At 42.6% G+C, this 18,294-nt stretch overlaps 1 protein-coding gene across 13 annotated transcripts in view; it reads right to left on the reverse strand.

Annotated features, from left to right (window-relative positions):
• sptan1 (spectrin alpha, non-erythrocytic 1) overlaps positions 1-18,294 on the reverse strand; it is a 99,686-nt gene that overhangs the window by 26,376 nt on the left and 55,016 nt on the right. For 10 of the 13 annotated variants that reach the window (XM_078226211.1, XM_078226212.1, XM_078226215.1 and 7 more), the window contains 10 exons: positions 17,710-17,801; positions 17,351-17,495; positions 16,170-16,351; positions 14,938-15,037; positions 13,308-13,505; positions 11,008-11,154; positions 8,407-8,510; positions 4,291-4,468; positions 2,897-3,028; positions 1,112-1,249 (listed from right to left, as the gene is read on the reverse strand). In XM_078226211.1, coding sequence (XP_078082337.1) covers positions 1,112-1,249; positions 2,897-3,028; positions 4,291-4,468; positions 8,407-8,510; positions 11,008-11,154; positions 13,308-13,505; positions 14,938-15,037; positions 16,170-16,351; positions 17,351-17,495; positions 17,710-17,801 — 1,416 coding nt within the window. The remainder of the gene's footprint in view (positions 1-1,111; positions 1,250-2,896; positions 3,029-4,290; positions 4,469-8,406; positions 8,511-11,007; positions 11,155-13,307; positions 13,506-14,937; positions 15,038-16,169; positions 16,352-17,350; positions 17,496-17,709; positions 17,802-18,294) is intronic. The other 3 variants (XM_078226216.1, XM_078226214.1, XM_078226210.1) reach the window with 1 other exon arrangement.

The raw sequence follows: 18,294 nt of genomic DNA on the forward strand, positions 1-18,294 counted from the left end.
TTGTGCAAGTGCTAAATCATCTCTAAAGACAGAATTTAGTCATCTCGAAATGACATTCAATGGCGTTATCATCATTGAATCCCCCTGGGGGTTACCACTGCCCAGAAACTGAACCAACCATATAAAATACTGCAGCTACAAGAACAGACCAGAGGCTGGGGATTCTGCAGAGAGGAACTCACCTCCCGACTCCCCAAAGGCTGTCTGCCATCCATAACGCTTACGTTAGGAGTGTGATTAAATACTTTCCATTTGCCTGGATGACAGCAGTTCCAATAACACAAGTTTGACACCATCCAGAAAAAAAACAGCCCACTTGAGAGGCACCCCATCCACCACAATGAACATTCATTCCCCGCACCACTGACACACAAGTGGCAGCAGTGCGTGCCATCCACAAGGTGCACTGCAGCAGCTCACCGAGGCTCCTTCAACAACACCTTCCAAACCCACAACCTCTACCATCCAGGACAGAGGTAGAAGATGCATGGGAAGAACTCCACCTGCAGGTTCCCCTCCAAGTCACACGCCATCCCGATTTGGAACAATATCCCAGTTCCTTCACCGTCGCTGCATCAAAATCTTGGAACTCCCTTCCTAATGGCACTGTGGGTGTTCCTATTACACATGGACTGCAGCAGTTCAAGAAGGCAGCTCACCATCGCTTTCAACAGTAATTCGGGACAGGAAATAAATGCTGGCCTAGACGGCAAAGCCCACATCCCAGGAAGATTTTTTAAATGGCACCAAATTGACTCAGAAATGGTACTGCAATGTGTTACAGGGGTGGGGAGTGGTAGGTAGATACTTTGCCGTCACAGGATTAATGCAAGATCCTGCGTAGAAGTTGTGTTATCCTGATCTACTCTAATACTGGAATAATTTCTAAATTGGTCAAGTGTACACTCTATTTTACAACAAATCATTTTTTGCTTTTGATTTCTCATTCCTGGGCAGGTCTGTAATCTTCTGATTCATATACAAATATATATAGCAAGCAGAATTCCACTGACAGTTACAGCAATTAGCAAAATGGCCAAGCTTATGAAAAGAAGTTCTCCATCCAGGATGAAAGTCCAGTTTCTTTAACAAATGTGGATAATTCACTTACCTCTGACAGCCAGAAGTCAAAGTCTTTGATTCCAGTGTTGAAATTTTGCTGTTTATTGGCCTCTTTCAGTTTTTGACTCTTTTCTGCTGATTTCTTCACTAAATACTCCCATTGGTCAGCCAAAGTTCCCAAACGAGCCTATCAGACAGGAAGACATTGACTAAGTCAACCAGAAGGAAATCATGCAAGTTGATGAAAACTCAATGAATAACCGTAAAAGCCACAAGAAGAAAGATGTTAGTGAGCTAACAGTCTAAGGAGAGTCAAGACTACAATAAATCGCTGCAGATTCAAGAGTATATACAGCCTTCTCCAGCCTGTCGCATCTAATGGGCACCTTCATAACCAGACGTCAGGTTTACTTGGACAATGAGCAGATAATTGGCCTCATACACACACTGCCTTATTTTCCTTTCCACCAACATGAATGAAAAAGAAAACAAACAGGTGAGTGCATAGCCGACAGCAAATCTGCTTCCGCCAGTTTTAAGCCTTCACCCAAAATGCTTCATCAAAATATCTCATCATGACAAGTGGCTTTTGTAAGCCTTCAGTAAAGCTTTTGACAAGGTCTCGCATGGGAGACTGATCAAGAAGGCATGGGATCCAGGGTTATCTGGCAAATTGGATCCAAAATTGGCTTAGTGGCAGGATCAGACAGAGGGTGATGGTTGTGGGTTGTTTTTGTGACTGGAAGCTTGCGCCCAGTGGTGTACTACAGGGATTGATGTTAGGTCCCTTGCTGTACATTAATGATCTTGATGTGACACGAAAATTGGTAGTGTGGTAACTGGCTAGAAAGAAAGCCTTAGATTACAGGACGATATAAACAGGCTGATCAGATGGGCAAAGCAGTGGCAAATGGAATTTAACCCCAAAAAGTATGAGGTGATGCATTCTGAGATAACTAACAAGGCAAAGGAATACACAATGAGCAGCAGGGCGCTAGGAAGTAGAGCATCAGAGGGATCTTGGGGTCCATCTCCAAAAGATCCTTGAAGGCAGCAGGACAGGTAGATAAGGTGGTTAGGAAGGCATATGTGATACCTGCCTTTATTAGCTGTGCCGTAGGGAGTTATGATGGAGCTGTATAAAACACTTGATAGGCCATAGTTAGAGTACTGTGTGCAGTTCTGATCACCACACTATAGGAAGGATGTGATTACACGAGAAAGGGTGCAGAGGAGATTCGCCAGACTGTTGCTTGGGCTGGAGCATTTTAGCTTTGAAGAGTGCCTAGTTAGGCTGGGCTTGTTTTCCTTAGAGCAAGAAGGCCGAGGGGCAACTGAAGTGTACAAAATTATGAAGGACTAAGATAGGAAAAGACTTGAGGAGTCAATAAGCAGGGGACATAGATTTAATATCAAGCGCAGAGATTTAGAGGGGTTTTGCAAAAGAAATTTTCACCCAGAGGGTGTTGGGAATCTGGAACTCTGTCTGAAAGGGTGGTAGAGGCGGGAACCCTCACAACATTTCAGAAGAATTTAGATGAGTACTTGAAGCACCATAGCTTACAAGGTTATGGACCAAGTGCTGGAAAATGGGATTAGAATAGATAGGTGATCGATGGCCGGTGCAGATATGATGGGCCAGCCTCTCTCTGTGCTGTTCAGCTCTGACTACCTCTGGCCTATAAAATAAAAAGCCATGTTCCTCACAATACGAGTATCGCGTAACTGGACCAGTAATATCAAGGCTTGGACCAATGATCCCTCGGTGGTGGACAGGTTAAACAGCCTACTCCAGCTCCTATGCTCTGAGAATGAAGTTAAATTCAATGGTCACCTGGACAGCATCTTCACTACCAGCACATGCCCCTCGGTCAATCAGTGATTTTCCCATGTCAATGACCCCACGGATTCGATCAGCATTGGCATGCAGCTCCGCTTCGAATGCCTGGTGTTTCTGGTGTTTGCTCTGTGGGAGAGGAACAATGTTCACTATATTAAAAAAATATCAATATTCAAAGATTCTCTCCGAGGCCTACGACATGTCAGTAACTAAGTGTGTCGAACCATGCAGCTTCTAAACTGGTGCAAATTGGTCTCAAAGAAAGTCAAAACCATACCTTCCCTTGCTGCTTTGCAGTCCTTTCACTTTGCAATTACAATGCAGATATTATATATATTATATAGTATTAATTTTTAATTATTTTCACAATTCGTAATGGTCTAATTATCTTATGCATGTCAGACCAATTGCTGAGAATGCTGTTATCAGGTTCTATTCACAAACACTGTCAGAGCCCCACCTGGAAGGCCAGCTAAACTCATCACTGCAAGTCATAAAGCCTCGGAGGGAATCACAATTAGGATAGTGGTAGGGGTTAATAATGACAAACATCACACAAGTAATAACCAGACAACCAGCAGCTCCTGGCAACAAGGACAGAGTCAAATGAACAAATGTATTTAGTGTTAATTTTTAAAAGGAATGCAGTTTGGTTCTAAAGAAGTCAGGAGAATTACCGGTTGTTATGTCACAGACACCAAAAGATATCAATACTAGAAGCAACATCAATGCTAAAGGTGCGTCAACTTAAAAACTCAAAAGGACAGTCAGAAAAAGTACTAAATTAAAAGGTTATGTTTATAAAACACCATCTAACCAATCCAATAATGCACCTTTATACAGACAAGACCTGGGTTACACAGAAGTCACAAATACTTACCAGCAATTTGGACAGCTAAAAACAGATTAAGAGAGAAGATTAGGTATGTCAATATTGAATTGTCAAAATATTATACTCAACTTAAAATTTTTGTTCAAGTAACACATATATGAGCCTTAACTGTCCTCTGTTCAAGAGATTTACCTCAAGAGGTGTAGGTCTGAGATCCATGCTCAAAGCCGAGTTCTCAAAGTCTTAACTGCACTGACATGGGGACACATCAGGCAGAGGTCAGACACATTCCCACAGAGAATGGCAGGAGTTTCTTTTTTTAAATACAGAAAAGGGACAGAAGTGGAGCGAGGAGCACTCCAAGCAGGTGTAGCACATCTTTCAGCAGCTGCTTTTAGTGCAGTGTTATTACAGGTCTGGAGCAAATAGCCCACTGTCTCAGCAGGGGTCAGTGAATTGCAACACCCAGGGTTAAGGGCAGAAAGTAACACTTGTTTAAATTTTGCATATCCCTTTTTACCAGCAATACTCAAGTTCTATACTACCAAATGAATACACGAAGCTTAATTACCTGAATGTTTGTGGGATCTTTGTAAGATTCATCAGTTGCAGTCTGCAGTTTCTCACTGATCCAGGCCTCGATTTCATCTACATCCCGGCTAAACTGCTGCAGCGTCTGCGATTCTCCGAGTTTAGATCTCTTCTCGATCATCTGAGCTTTTAGGCGGCGCCACCTACCAAGGCATTTTAGTGAGAAACAAACTGCATATAGGTCCACTCAGATGCACACAGCAGACTGCACTTGTAAGACACAGCTCTTGCATTTCATAAAGTTGGGATTAATCAAACCATGTTGAGAGGGGCTAAGAATGATGATCCGAGGCACAATCAAAACAGGCAAATTGTGAGGAAGCTTTTGAAGGGGAGGGAAGAGGATAACACAGAGGAAAAATTTTAAGGAGAACTTTCCAAAATGTGGAACTTGGGTAGTTGAGGGCTCTGTAATTGAAGGATGAGGGGCAGGAAGGTTCAAGGCAGCAGCTCACCACCGCCTTCTCAAGGGCAAATAGGGATATGTAATAAATGTTGGTTTAACCAATGCACCCACATCCCATAAATTAATTTTTGAAAAAAGGTATTGATGCAGAGCAGAGCCAAATAACACAGGCACAGACTGGAACATAAGACTAAACCAGGTTTACCATTAGAGGAGAGTCCGTTCTGGGACGTGTACTTGAGGCCGAGAATTTAAGTTAGTAAGTTGATGTTAGGGAACGAGCCAAGGCTGGTGAGGACAGGGCATCAGGTTTTAGTGCAGTTTTGGATGAATTACAATTTATGAAGAGCAGAATTTGGGAAGCTGGCAAGAGCAGTGGAGTAAGAAAAGTCTTCACAGACAATTATAGGTAGTGAGACTAGGACAGAAGTAAGCGATGCTCTGTATGTGTAAATAGGTGTTTGCAGTGGTGCTCAGGATTTGCAGCTTTGTAACAAGACTCAATGTCGAACAGAATGCTGAAGCTGTGCACCACTGGGTGTGCCACCAGGCAGAGATATAGAAACTGGGCCCAAGGTGTGAAGATTATGGCAGCGACAGAAAAAGGACAGTTACAGTCTTATTGATGTTGATTTGATGGAACTTGGTGCTTTTCCAGGACTTGACACTGGCTGAACAGTTAGAAGAGTCAAGAGTAGTAGCTGGGCAGTAGAGATAGAAAATGATATCACAGAAGGACAGCAAGGAAAAGTGAGCCACTCAACTCATTCCTGGGTTGAAAGGCTCGTTATGAAGAAAGATTGAACAGGTTGGGCTGATATCCATTGCCGTTTGTAAGATTGCAAGGTGATGATATCAAAATGTATGAGATTCTGAGAGAACTTGATAGGATGGGCATTTCTTTTTTGGGAAAACTAGAACCTGATGATACAGTTTAAGAATAAAATGTCTCTCATTTAAGATAGAGATTAGTAGAACTTTTTTTCTCTGAAAGTTGTTAGTCTGTGGAATTCTCTTCCCCAGAAAGCAGTAGAGGCTGGGTCAGAGTTAGATAGATTTCTGATAGACAAGGGAGACTCAAAAGTTATAGGAGGGGCAGACAGGAAGGGGGAGCCAAGACCATAATCAGATCAGTTATGATCTTTTAGAATGGCAGTGTGGGCTCCAAAGTCCTATGTTCCAACAATGAAGATTTTAAGCACATTTTCATGACCATGGGGAGTGAGGTAGGGGAAATGGGAAGAAACAATCACAGGATAATATGTTCTGATTTTGCTGGGACATGTGCAGCCAAGCTACTGGCTGACCAGGTCAAACTTCATATATGCTTTCTGCCATTCAAGAAGAGACATCACTCAACTTTGTTACAAGTAGAAACCTATTTTCTTCCCAGTGGTGGTTTCACCACTGTGAGCCTACGATTCAGCGATATAGCTTCACTGATCACTCGCCCCAAGAACACCCTGATTACTTGGTTACGACCCTAGACCGGAGCCCTAAATTTTGACAAGGTGTGCGTGTGTGTGGCGGGGGGGGGGGGGGGGGGGGGGGGGCAACCCAAAAATATTTTTTACCATATAAAGTCAGAAAATGAAAAAAAATCTACAATTTTTTAAATTTATATTCAGAACTAACCCGAGGTAAATATGAATTAACACACAAACATAGTCGAACATACCACACTGCACTATAAAAGGTAAATGCAAAAAAGACATCTCACCGATTACTCTGCAACCCATCCTGATGTCAGTAACTCTGGACAAAATTCTCTCATTTTTGACTAAGTATCAAATCAAGCAATAAAAGTGGACTGTAACCTGCCAGCTCTTGCCACCATATCTTTGACTCTCTGGTCCCGCTGCTGAGAGTAGAGATTTGGCTATGTGCCTTATTCTCCATTCGCACCAGCAGCACTGGTGGACGCATGACATTGGAGAATTCTGGCTGTAAGCCAGAAACTCAAGGAGACAGATCTCAATGTTTTAAAAGGGTCTCCCACCCTGAATTAAAGATAATAGAAAGAAAATTCCCTCCGGATTCCTGGCACTTCCCCAGGGCAATGTCAGGGTACTGCCTGGGCCTGCCTCTTCCCCCTGCAGGCTATACTTACCTGTGCATCCCAACAGGTTCTGTTCTCTAGGTCAAGCACATGTAAACTGCGCTGTCGTGATGTCACGGGGCAGGGTGGGGAAGATGATATAGCAGGGAGGCCCACTAATTAGATTTAAATGTTTTATAATGCCATTAGTCAGTGGCAGGAGCAATTGGGCGGGGAAATTCTGCTGGTGTGGGTCTCCCACTCAATTCTCTGCTGCAAACAACCCCCCCCCCCCCCCCGCCCCGCCGTCATTCCTACCTGCCAAAATCAGGGGTAAAAAAATCCCCCCCTGTCCTCCTCAAGGGGTTTCAAACCGTCAGTTTCATAGATCTAGGCCGGGATTCTTCCAGCCTGCTGCGCTGCTCAAACAGCACAGCAGGCCGGGAGACATCAGCAGTGACCGTTTCGCGGGAGTCACGCTGGGTGTCTGGGCCTCCACGCATCTCCCGGGCACTTTTTGTTTTTGAGTGTAATCTGCTCTACACCAGAGATCAGCGCAGAGTTGATTATTATATTGAAATAAGCATTTCAGTATGATTAGCGGGCCCAGGACAGTATTCTCTGGGCCCACCACCACCCCGGGAAGGTCAGGGGGGTGGCGCCCCTTGGGCAGTGCCAGTGATCAAGAGGGCCAGCATTTGGGAGGCTGGTAATGGAGGCGCACTGCTCATGTGCTGATCTCCGCGTTGACAGATCGGCGCATGTGCAGTGGCCCACTCAGTACTATACTACTGGCCTCTCCAGCAGGAATAGGTCGTGCCCCCTGCTTTCCAGCATGAATCCCGCTGAGGCACTCTGCAGTGCTCAGAATGTTGGAGATTCAATCTGGTAATTACGCTAAAAAAAACCAGAGGAAAATAATCCAGTTTTCCCACACGTTGGTAACTTTTTTTTTAAAAAGGAGAATCCTGGCTGGAGTCTCTGAATTCCCTCCAAACATTGCTCCAACTTGGACTGCCTCAATGACTGCTCATCTCCCAATGCTTTAATTTCTTTTCCCGAGACTGCATTCCACTGACTGCCTGGAACTGTAACTCTAACAATGACTCATGGGCACAACTGAAGTGTTTCAGCCATGCCAAGCTGAACACCACTACTTCTAAGGGTTCTTCTTTGCCCTAAAAGTCTGCAGCACAGAATAAACAACCTTCCGCTGCCTGTTCAGCTCTCCAGGGCTTCTCTGCAGCCCTACTTGTATGGGACCAGCACACAGCATCTCTTTTGTTTCCTTCAGCCTATTTCTTTGCTCCTCTGAGTGATTTAGCCTAGGTAGCTCCTTCCCTGGCGATCCTCCCTTCTGTCTCATGACTCTTCTTTTTAAATGGTGCTATACTGGCTGCTGTGATTGTTGCTTTCATGCTGCAACTGTACTCATGTCCCAGAGGGCCAAGTCCTTTAACCGCAAACAAAAAATTAAATAAAGTATGCATAGCCTGTCACCCTGCCGCACTCTGAGCACACAGGGAACTCTTGGGCCTGCCAGGAAGTGGAGTCTGGAACAAAGCAAGTTCATGTTTAATACTTGATCTAAATAGTCTGTTTAAATCAAATCACTTGTGCTACTAATAGATACTCACCTGTCCAAAACCTCATTGCGACGATTTGAAATATCATCCTTTGCATAATGTTCAGAGCCAATCAACTGATCAGCAAAGGCCTGTAATGCTGCAATCTTCTCTTCCTGTTTATAAAAATAAAATAAAATTAACCTAATTCCTGATGGAGCTTTTCACATCCACATTCTCTTGACTCAGAATTACATTACAATTGCCTCATGTGGCCATGTGTTATCACAACATAGCAATCTGATACTTCATTTGCATTCTGTACTGGAGCCATTTACAGAATTAGATGTGTATGGGTTGCAATCTATATTTTCTGGTAATTAATAAGAACTTTCCTTTCAATTATTGACCAAGTGCATCCAAACTGAGGCCTGTGACCATTTTAGCTGAGAATCTAGCCTAGGCATCATGGGTATATTTCTACTTACATTTCTTATTTGAATTTGTTGATTGTTGAAGGCTTGAAAAAGGCTGTTGTCATATTGATAGATAAATCATACATCAGTATAGTTAGATTTGCTGGTATTTACAGCTTGAAATATCACCAAACATACAGGAAAGGTGATTTAAAACTTTACTTGCAGAGCACATCTAAATAGACCCATTGACAAGCAGCTCAAATGGGGGTCATCATCTCCTGACCAAGGATTAATTGTTATGTCTAACCCCAGCCACTGTGTGGCACTGCAGTGATGAAGTGGTGTTTCTGCATACCATCAAAATGGCTGAAATTGCTCATTACAGATAGAAACAGTTTCAATCTTTCTAGAAATTCAGTAAAAGTGGTTTAGTTACAAGAACCAAAATTACACCAAAACAGAGCTAAAAATAGAAAACAGCTTAAATTTCTCATGTCTTTATACAATTACTCAGTTTTCACTAATCATGTCATTGCACGCCTGAATTATCTTCCTTGCCTGAGGGCTCTTCACATTCAAACTCTTGTCACCACTTCTAATTCCTGCTCAGGATCTCTTCCTCTCCTTGTGGAGCAACTCTGGACATTTCATGGTGTTAAAAAGTGTTATACAAGTGCAAGCAGTTATATTGTCCAGATCTGTGAAAGTCATCCTCCTGAAGTTTTTCTCACTACAGTTGCTGCCTGTTCTGCTGACCATTTTCAGCACTTACAGAACTCTGCATTTGTTTATTGGTGAATTGTCTCGTCAATGGAATAAATATAGGGCACAGGGATTAGTTCTGACAGGTACAAGTAAAATAAATAAAGATTATTAGTCACAGGTCGTACATTAACACTGCAATGAAGCTACTGTGAAATTCCCCTAGTCGCCACACTCCGGCACCTGTTCAGGTCAATGCACCTAACCAGCACATCTTTCAGACTGTGGGAGGAAACTGGAGCACCTGGAGGAAACCCACGCAGGCACGGGGAAAACTCCACACAGTGACTCAAGCCAGGAATCAAACCCGGGTCCCTGGCACTGTGAGGCAGCAGTGCTAACCACCGTGCCACATCTTTTGTCAACTTATAAATTTAAGTGCATGATTTGTAACAATCTAAAGCCACTGCTAAATCTCTCCCAAGTCCGACTCTATCACATATTCAAGCTTTTGATTTGCGACTTCAGTCTCAGAAAAATTCCACGCTCGAGTCACCGGTGAACGTAGATGGTACTAATGTCGTCATTTATTGCAAGAGAAAGGAAATATAAAAGTAGGGATGGTTTTCTACAGGGATACCTGTGAGTCACATCGAGAGCAGTGTACAGTTATGGTATCCTTAATTCAAGAAAGGATACAAATACAATAATTTGAAGCAGTTCAGAGAAGATTCACTCAACTGATTCTTGGAATGATGGTGTTATCCTATGTAGAAAGGTTGGACAGGTTAGGCCTGTATCCATTAGAGTTTAAGAAAAATGAGAAGTGATCTTATTGAAATATAAAAGATATTGTGAGGGGACTTGACAGGGTAGATGTGGAGAAGATGTTTCCACTTCTAGGAAAGACTAGAACTAGCGGACACTGTTTAGAAATAAGGGGTCTCCTATTTAAGACAATAAGGAAGATTTTTTTTTTAAATCAGAGGGTCGGGAATCTGTGGACCTCTTCCCCAGAGAATGGTGGAGGTGGCAAACCTATTTTTAAGGCTGAACTAGATAAACTTTTGATTGACAAAGGATTCAAAGGGACAGGGGGGTAGGAAAAAAAGTGGAGTTGAGGCCACAATCAGATCAGCTATGATCTTGAATGGTAGAGCAAACTCAAGGGGCCGAATAGCCTACTCCTGCTCCTAATGCAAAAATTTGCATGTAGGTTTGCAATTTTCAGGTCAGGTAGAATCTTGCCGTTGATAAGTCACCTCCCTCAATGCACTAAGCAATGGAAGAGAATCCATAACAGTGCAAATCACACATGGACTCAGATTATGGCTGAATTCCTCAAACAACTGTTTCTCCTTCCTTTCTATGCATCAAGAACAATACTTGACCCATTCTCAGAAGGTAATATCCCTGGCTAATGTGCCTTGCCGTGACCTACGATAATGATAAAGGAGCCTAAATAATTACATATACAACATAGAATGCCAAATATTTGCAAATTAATTAGATAATCTGCCGTTTATACAACAGGTCTTTTTCAGCACATTACCTGGACTGTAATAGCTTTATCAAAATCTTCATGTTTCTTGATGAGGGCCTCCACACTGTCCAGGGAATCACCCTTGTCATCACTGGCCAGGAATGCTTCACGCGCTGCCATCCAGTTCTCAGCCTGCTCGCAGTCACGGTTAAACAACTACAAAAAGAATCAAAATATCTCACACTAGAATTGGTTTATGAAAGTATAGATGCACCCAATTCCTACAATCCCACCAGGAAGTCTCACTCTAAGGGAACACGGGTAACAGAGGGCTACAACATAGTGACACCAATTCCTTGACCCACTCGACTGGTGAATTTTCGGCTTGGAATGCAAGGCTGGTGAATATACCCAAGAAATATTGGAATGTCACAAGATATAAATTTACAATTGTTTTTGTCAAGCTCTTACCAGAATAAAAACACTTGATCATCTTAAATCTCATAATAACTGGTTGCTGTGAATGCAGGTCAGAGTCTGCTTCCAGTACACTATGTATACAACGGGCAAAATTTTATGGCTCACTTGCAGTGGGGACAGGGCTAGAAAATGCCATTCAAAAGTCTATTGACAAGGCAAGACAGGAAAGTCCTGCCAGCTGGAGCGGCAGTAAAATTCAGCCCAATGCATCAGTAATAGCATTTTAGCACGTTTTAAGAAATTCTGACTTGCTTCTGAGCATTTACAAAAACTCCTTGCGCAATGTGGTGACAGTAATAATAGGTAACTGCAGAATAATGGCGAAGTTTAGGTGTAACATTGTACCAAGTGAAATGGGAAAGCTGAATCCCAGGTACTACTGCAAGACAAGTAGGCACTTATAAAAGGTCTAAGTTCCCAGGATTACATCAGTAAATATAAGTGGGTCAGTAAACAGTGCACACAGATCTCAAAATAATTGGGAAAGGGAGAAAAGAACACTTTTTTTGCAGCTAGTTATAATGATCTCTTTTTTTTGACTATAAATGTACTTCAAGTCAGAGGGCTGTGGAAGTTCAGTCATTGAGTATATATTTAAAGGAGAGATTGACAGATTTCTAAGTTTCAGTGATAAAGGGATATGGGGATAATGTGAGGGAAAAGGCATTGAGATGGGTGTTCAGCCATGATCATGTTGAATGGTGGAGCAGACTCGATGCTCCAATGCACTGTACTATCTGAACAATGTAGTGAAAGCTCATTCATCCGTAACTTTCAAAAGGAGAATTATGTTAAGAAGGAGAAATTTAAAGGACTATGAGGGCAGAACACGGGGGTGGAATTATAATGGTTCTTTCAAAGAACTGGCACAGGCCCAGTGAGCCCAACTGTCTCCCTTTTCTGCTGTTTTATTCCACAATGATAATTCCTCATGGAGAGAGTGGAGTGGACTTCAAGATTTTAAAGTTATTCAAACAACATGGTGAATAGCAGGTTTCCATCAAAGATCAAACAACTGCCTCCCATCTTTGTGGCTAACTTTCTTTCCCCAGCTTCTCAGTTAAACATCCAAGCCATAGTTTAGGATCCACTTTTTATTCACTACTGCTTCATCAGGGCTGCCCAACTGTCGTTACTCCTCACAACACATCAGTTAAAAACAAAACAAACCGATAACATCTTCAAAGAAGGACAGCAAAGGCACCTCTAGGTTGCAGACATCACAAGTGTAATGTTCTGCAACTCAATAACACGATAGCATATCACAATCTATTCCAAGTGCAGTGAAGTAACACTTTTATCTGCTACTGCTGATACTGCAAAAGGCTTGAAATATTTGTCATTTCTCAGGCAAGAAGCTGGCTTCATCTCTAGATGCAGTATTACCCATTTAGTGCCACCATCCATGGTGAATTTCTACTCAATGGTCTCCTATAATGATAACAAGATTTGCAATGAAGTGGTTGAAACCTTCTTTTAGAACTCAGGTGGGCAAATAGTCCCCAGGAATATTAATATTTGCTGGTCTCTCTCGCACGAAACGTTTGAAAACCACTGATTTGCAGAATTAAATTGGCACAAAAGGTTCATTTCTCCAGCAAGAGTCAATATGTCTGGGAGGAGTTTTAACCGGGATTCAGCCCCAGTAGCAAACACCTCACCCTGGATTTAACATGCAATCAGATCAGCAGTATACTTAGGAAATGCTGGAAATACCTGATGAAACGTTAATTCTTTTGCTCTCTCGCTCTCTACAGACACTGCCTAACCCACTGAGTATTTCCAGCATTTGATTTTTATTTCAGATACCCAGCATCTGCAATATTTTGTTTCTATGGTTGTTTTCGGAACTACAAGTTAAACTACCTGCAAGTCTGGCCTCTCATTACCTGCAGCTCCAGACATTGATCCAACATCATTCTGCGCTGAATCCAAGCTTTCTCTAGATCTGCACGTTCACGTTCCAGGATATCCAGCTTCTCCCGGATTTCTGGGCATGCATAGTGCCCACGAGCAAGCAGCTGGTGTCCAAACTGCTCAAAAGCCTGGAAAGTGCCAGCCCTGGCATCAATTTCAGTACGATGCTCCTACACAAAGGAGGGGATGAAACAAAGTTAAGGAAAAGATAAAGATAAACATTACCTTAAAAATACCTGTGTAAAATTATTGCTTTAAAGTAGAGCTTTTCCAATTCAGCATTTGTGCTGAACACCAGGGGCACACATCTCTAGCTAGTAATTTTCCATCCATTAAAATTTTTAAAAGGGGGCACGTGGTTCCAGCATCAAACAGGAGCAACACAATGGAACACTGATCCTTTGTGATCTTTAAGAGGTAAAGAACTATAAATTGAAGCAACACTTGGTGACGTCATTGTCTCAGGATACGGGGTAGGCCACTTAGGATAGAGATGAAGAGAATTATTTTCACTTGGTGGTGGCAAGCCTGTGGAATTCTATATCACAGGAGGCTTCGGAGGCCAAATCAGTGAATATATTTGAGGAAAGAGATAATTTCTAGGCTCTAAATGTGCCAAGGAGAATGGGGAGAGCACTGGAGTATGGTGTTGAGATGGAGGATCAGCCAGGATCAATGTTGAATGGTGGAGCCGGCTCGAAGGGACAAATGGTCTACTCCTGCTCCTAGAAACATAGGATACTAGAAGCAGGATGTTTCTATTTTTCCTCGCAGGAATGGACTGCAGAATTCACCAATGCGGCACGGTAGCACAGTGGTTAGCACTGCTGCTTCACAGCTCCAGGGTCCCGGGTTCAATTCCTGGCTCGGTCACTGTCTGTGTGGAGTTTGCACATTCTCCTCGTGTCTGCGTGGGTTTCCTCCGGGTGCTCCGGTTTCCTCCCACCGTCCAAAGATGTGCGGGTTAGGTTGATTGGCCAGGTTAAAAAAAAATTGCCCCTTAGAGTCCTGATGCGTAGATTAGCGGGTAAATATGTGGGGGTAGGGCCTGGGTGGGATTGTGGTCGGTGCAGACTCGATGGGCCGAATGGCCTCCTTCTGCACTGTAGGGTTTCTATATTCTATATATATATTCTATATATTCTATATAATGCTAACTTCAACGTCACATGTATGAATGCAAAAGATAAACTTCATCCATCAGTAAAAATGAGCCAAGAGTTGGAGCAAAGTCTCATGAAGTTGGAATGACAGGCCAAGGGGGTTTCAGACACATCAGTAAAATGGTAACAGCTCAGCTAGTTTCTAATATGTCCATTTATACAAGAATGGAGGGTGACTATCTCACATGTAAACAAGACACCTGGGCAGCTGTTAAGGTCACATTTTTAACTGGAACTGGTATATGACAGTTAACAGCCATTTCCAAAGTTTGATTAAAACTCTTATGATGTGCTACATCACCACTAACAGCATTTATGGTTCTGCTGACAGATGTTGATCTAAAAACACATTTCCCCACAAGGAAAAGGAGAATAAAAACATTTCCAATAATCTTAAATCGCAGCTTTGGAAAAATACACTATTTCAACTTGTCATTACCTGGTGTCTCTCTAATAAGGCCTCGGCTCCAGTCACATCCTTGGCCAGTTCGTCTGAAGACACTAATCCTCGGATTCCATTTATCCAGGACATAAGGTCCCTGTAAAAATAATAAAAGGGTGGATCTGCCACATTACTTTAACAGTCCTAAAAATGTGAATGTTTGAAATTCAGCTATTTACAGCAATCTGCTCTGGTAATTTGCATAAATGTGAGCCAGTTTAAACACACAAGAGCTATGGGGTTTCTAAGATTTAGCCCTGTTGATCCATACTGGAGCTTTCTGGGCTTGGGCAACATGAACTGTGCACCCCCGTATGGAGTGAGTGAGTTTGCACTCCATGCTATGTAAATAACTTGATTAATTTTTTGTTTCATTAAGACTCCCGAACATGATTTCTTTGCCTGTCAGACATCCAAATGAACCATGAACATGTATCCACATTTCAAGTGTTTTAAAAATTGCAACTGTTCTTTGATCATCATACATTGACATACAGTATTTCTGACAATTCGGGCTGTGGGTATCAGCAAATCAGACTCTTGAGCAGTGGTAACTATGTCTAAACAGTGGTAGCTATGTTAGTGTAAATTTCCATGCTTGCCTGTTGGGTCCGACTGGAGGGTTTAATTAGAACTGTAGAGAACATTAGTTTCGACCTTCATTGCTCTTTCAATAAAGAAAAATCATAGAAAATCATAGAAACCCTACAGTGCAGAAGGAGGCCATTCGGCCCATCGAGTCTGCACCGACCACAATCCCACCCAGGCCCTACCCCCATATCCCTACATATTTACCCCTTAATCCCTCTAACCTACACATCTCAGGACATTAAGGGGCAATTTTAGCATGGCCAATCAACCTAACCCACACATCTTTGGACTGTGGGAGGAAACCGGAGCACCCGGAGGAAACCCACGCAGACACGAGGAGAACGTGCAAACTCCACATAGACAGTGACCCAAGCCGGGAATCGAACCCAGATCCCTGGAGCTGTGAAGCAGCAGTACTAACCACTGTGCTACCGTGCCGCCCTGTCTAAAGACAAAAAAATGCTAGAAGTACAGAAAATTTCCAGCTGCATTTAGAAAGGAAAGGTTGGATGCTGAGTAAAATAAAGTAAAATAACTTTTAACCCACATATTATGGAGAAAGACAACAATGCCCAAAGACCAAGGTCAACCACGATCATACTGAATGGTGAAGCAGTTCTATATCTGTATTGTGTTACCTGAAGTCACTTAGGAAACGCTGTAGATCATGAGAGTCATTCAATTTTCCTTTACGCTGGTCAGCACGCTTTCCCAGGCTGTCCCATGCCTGATTCAATTCTGTGCATTTTTCTTGAACATCCTCAACTGATTCAGGATGAGACTGAATCAGTCGGTTTGCAGTCTCACCCAGAGAATTCACCTACATTCAACAATTAAAAATTAGGCAACATACTGCACTAAATAAAATACATTAGCAGGAGATTTAGAACGGACAATACATCTAATAAAGGAGAAATTCTTTTGGGCTAATGCCAGAATTAAGAGTGATCAAAGATAAATTTAGTACTAGTGTAAAGAATTCACAGAATCCCTACAGTGCAGAAGAGGCCATTCAGCCATCAAGTCTGCGCTGACTCTGACATCACAGACACACTCTCCCCCGCCCTATCCCTGTAACCCCATGGCTAATCCATCTAACCTTGAGAAACTAAGGGACATTTTAGCATGGCCAATCCACCTAACCTGCACATCTTTGGACTGTGGGAGGAAATCCATGCAGACACAGGGAGAATGTGCAAACTCCACATAGACAGACAGTCATCGAAAGCCAGAATTGAACCCGGATCCCTGGAGCTGAGGCAGTAATGCTAATCACTGTGCCAGCCCTGGAAAGGTTGGATAATATATCCTGTTAATATTCTGTACTTCGAGTACCCTCTTCTTGATGCACAATTTGTGGCATTACCTTTAAAAAAATAAGGCGATTATTTATTTCCCCTATTAAACACAATGGGGTTTCATATTGGATTTCTGCCCATTTGGAACAGGTTTTATTTTCTGCCCTCACACAATGTCAAGAGAATTGCAGTTCCGTATTTGTTGATATACAATCTCCATTTGGATGGGTGAGTCCCAAAAACATGGAGGGAAGCGGGAGGGCAGATTCCAAAGCACAAAAATGTTGGAAGTAATAATTAATTCATGCGATTTTGAAAGCTTTAACTTTACAATAGCCAGATATCTTCAAAAGGTGTACACAGCTGTCAGTAGCTAGGTTAAATGCATCCTAGAGGATCAGGTAATCATCAAATTTGTTTTGCCAAATTGATGCCTGCTATTTTGGGAATGGCAGAACCAAGCCATTTCCAGCAAGATTCCAGACAGTTTATATTTTATACAGACTACAAACATAGCTCACTTTATCTCCCAGAGCAGCAAGATCCCGTTCAAATCCCTCGTGTTTGCGTTGCAGAGCCTGGACACTAGCTAGGTCATGTCCGTAATTATCAGTATTGAGAGCTTGATTTTTCTCTTCAATCCATTCCTTGGTTTCATCAGCATCTCTACACGATACAAAAGCAAAATGGGGATATAAACATTCTGAAAGCTACCATCATGGTCATTTTCTTGTATAGCTATCCAAGCCAAGTTAGCCCTCCAAAATGCATTTTCTAAACATACACATTTTTGCAGTTAAAAGCAAGAAAGGCAATGCAAAGGCGCCTGTGTTCCGGCACACCGCTCCACCTCCCATCTAGAGTATCAACAGTTACTCACCTGTGGAATCTCTGCACTTCGTGTGCACTGCCCAAGACATGGCTACGTTCCTCAGCCAGCTGTTGCAGTGACTTCCAGTGTTCGTTCAGTTCCTGACAAAAGTGGAAAAATACAGTCAACCCTGCCCGAAACACAGACATCACTGCAGATTTAAATCCTTTCACTCTACATAGATGCACAGTTTGGTCTCTTCATTAAAATTTAATGTCAAAAGAATCTTTCACTTCACCCTTAACAGATGTCTATATACGTTTGTGATGTGATGGGAATGCGCAAGTTTCAAAAATACATCATAACTGCAGAGAAAGGATTGTTCAACATAACAGCAAAGTAGCTAGCCAGACCCAGGATCCTCCCAACTTCAGTTAAAATGTCTCAGTCCAGCAAGGAACAAAGATGTCTATAGTCCAATGCTCACTTTTAGCAGGTCTTGGCACTATTTATTCAGCATATTCAGCCCATTTGATGAGGAATAGCTGGTAGCTGTCAGTCCTCATCACACCAAGCTCTCTCACATCCACTCAGTGATCTTCTCTGTCGCTGTCCTTACCTATGGATCATTTCTTATATAAATCTATATTGCCC

This window comes from Mustelus asterias, chromosome 13 (genome assembly GCF_964213995.1).
Source record: "Mustelus asterias chromosome 13, sMusAst1.hap1.1, whole genome shotgun sequence".
Lineage (NCBI taxonomy): Eukaryota > Metazoa > Chordata > Chondrichthyes > Carcharhiniformes > Triakidae > Mustelus > Mustelus asterias.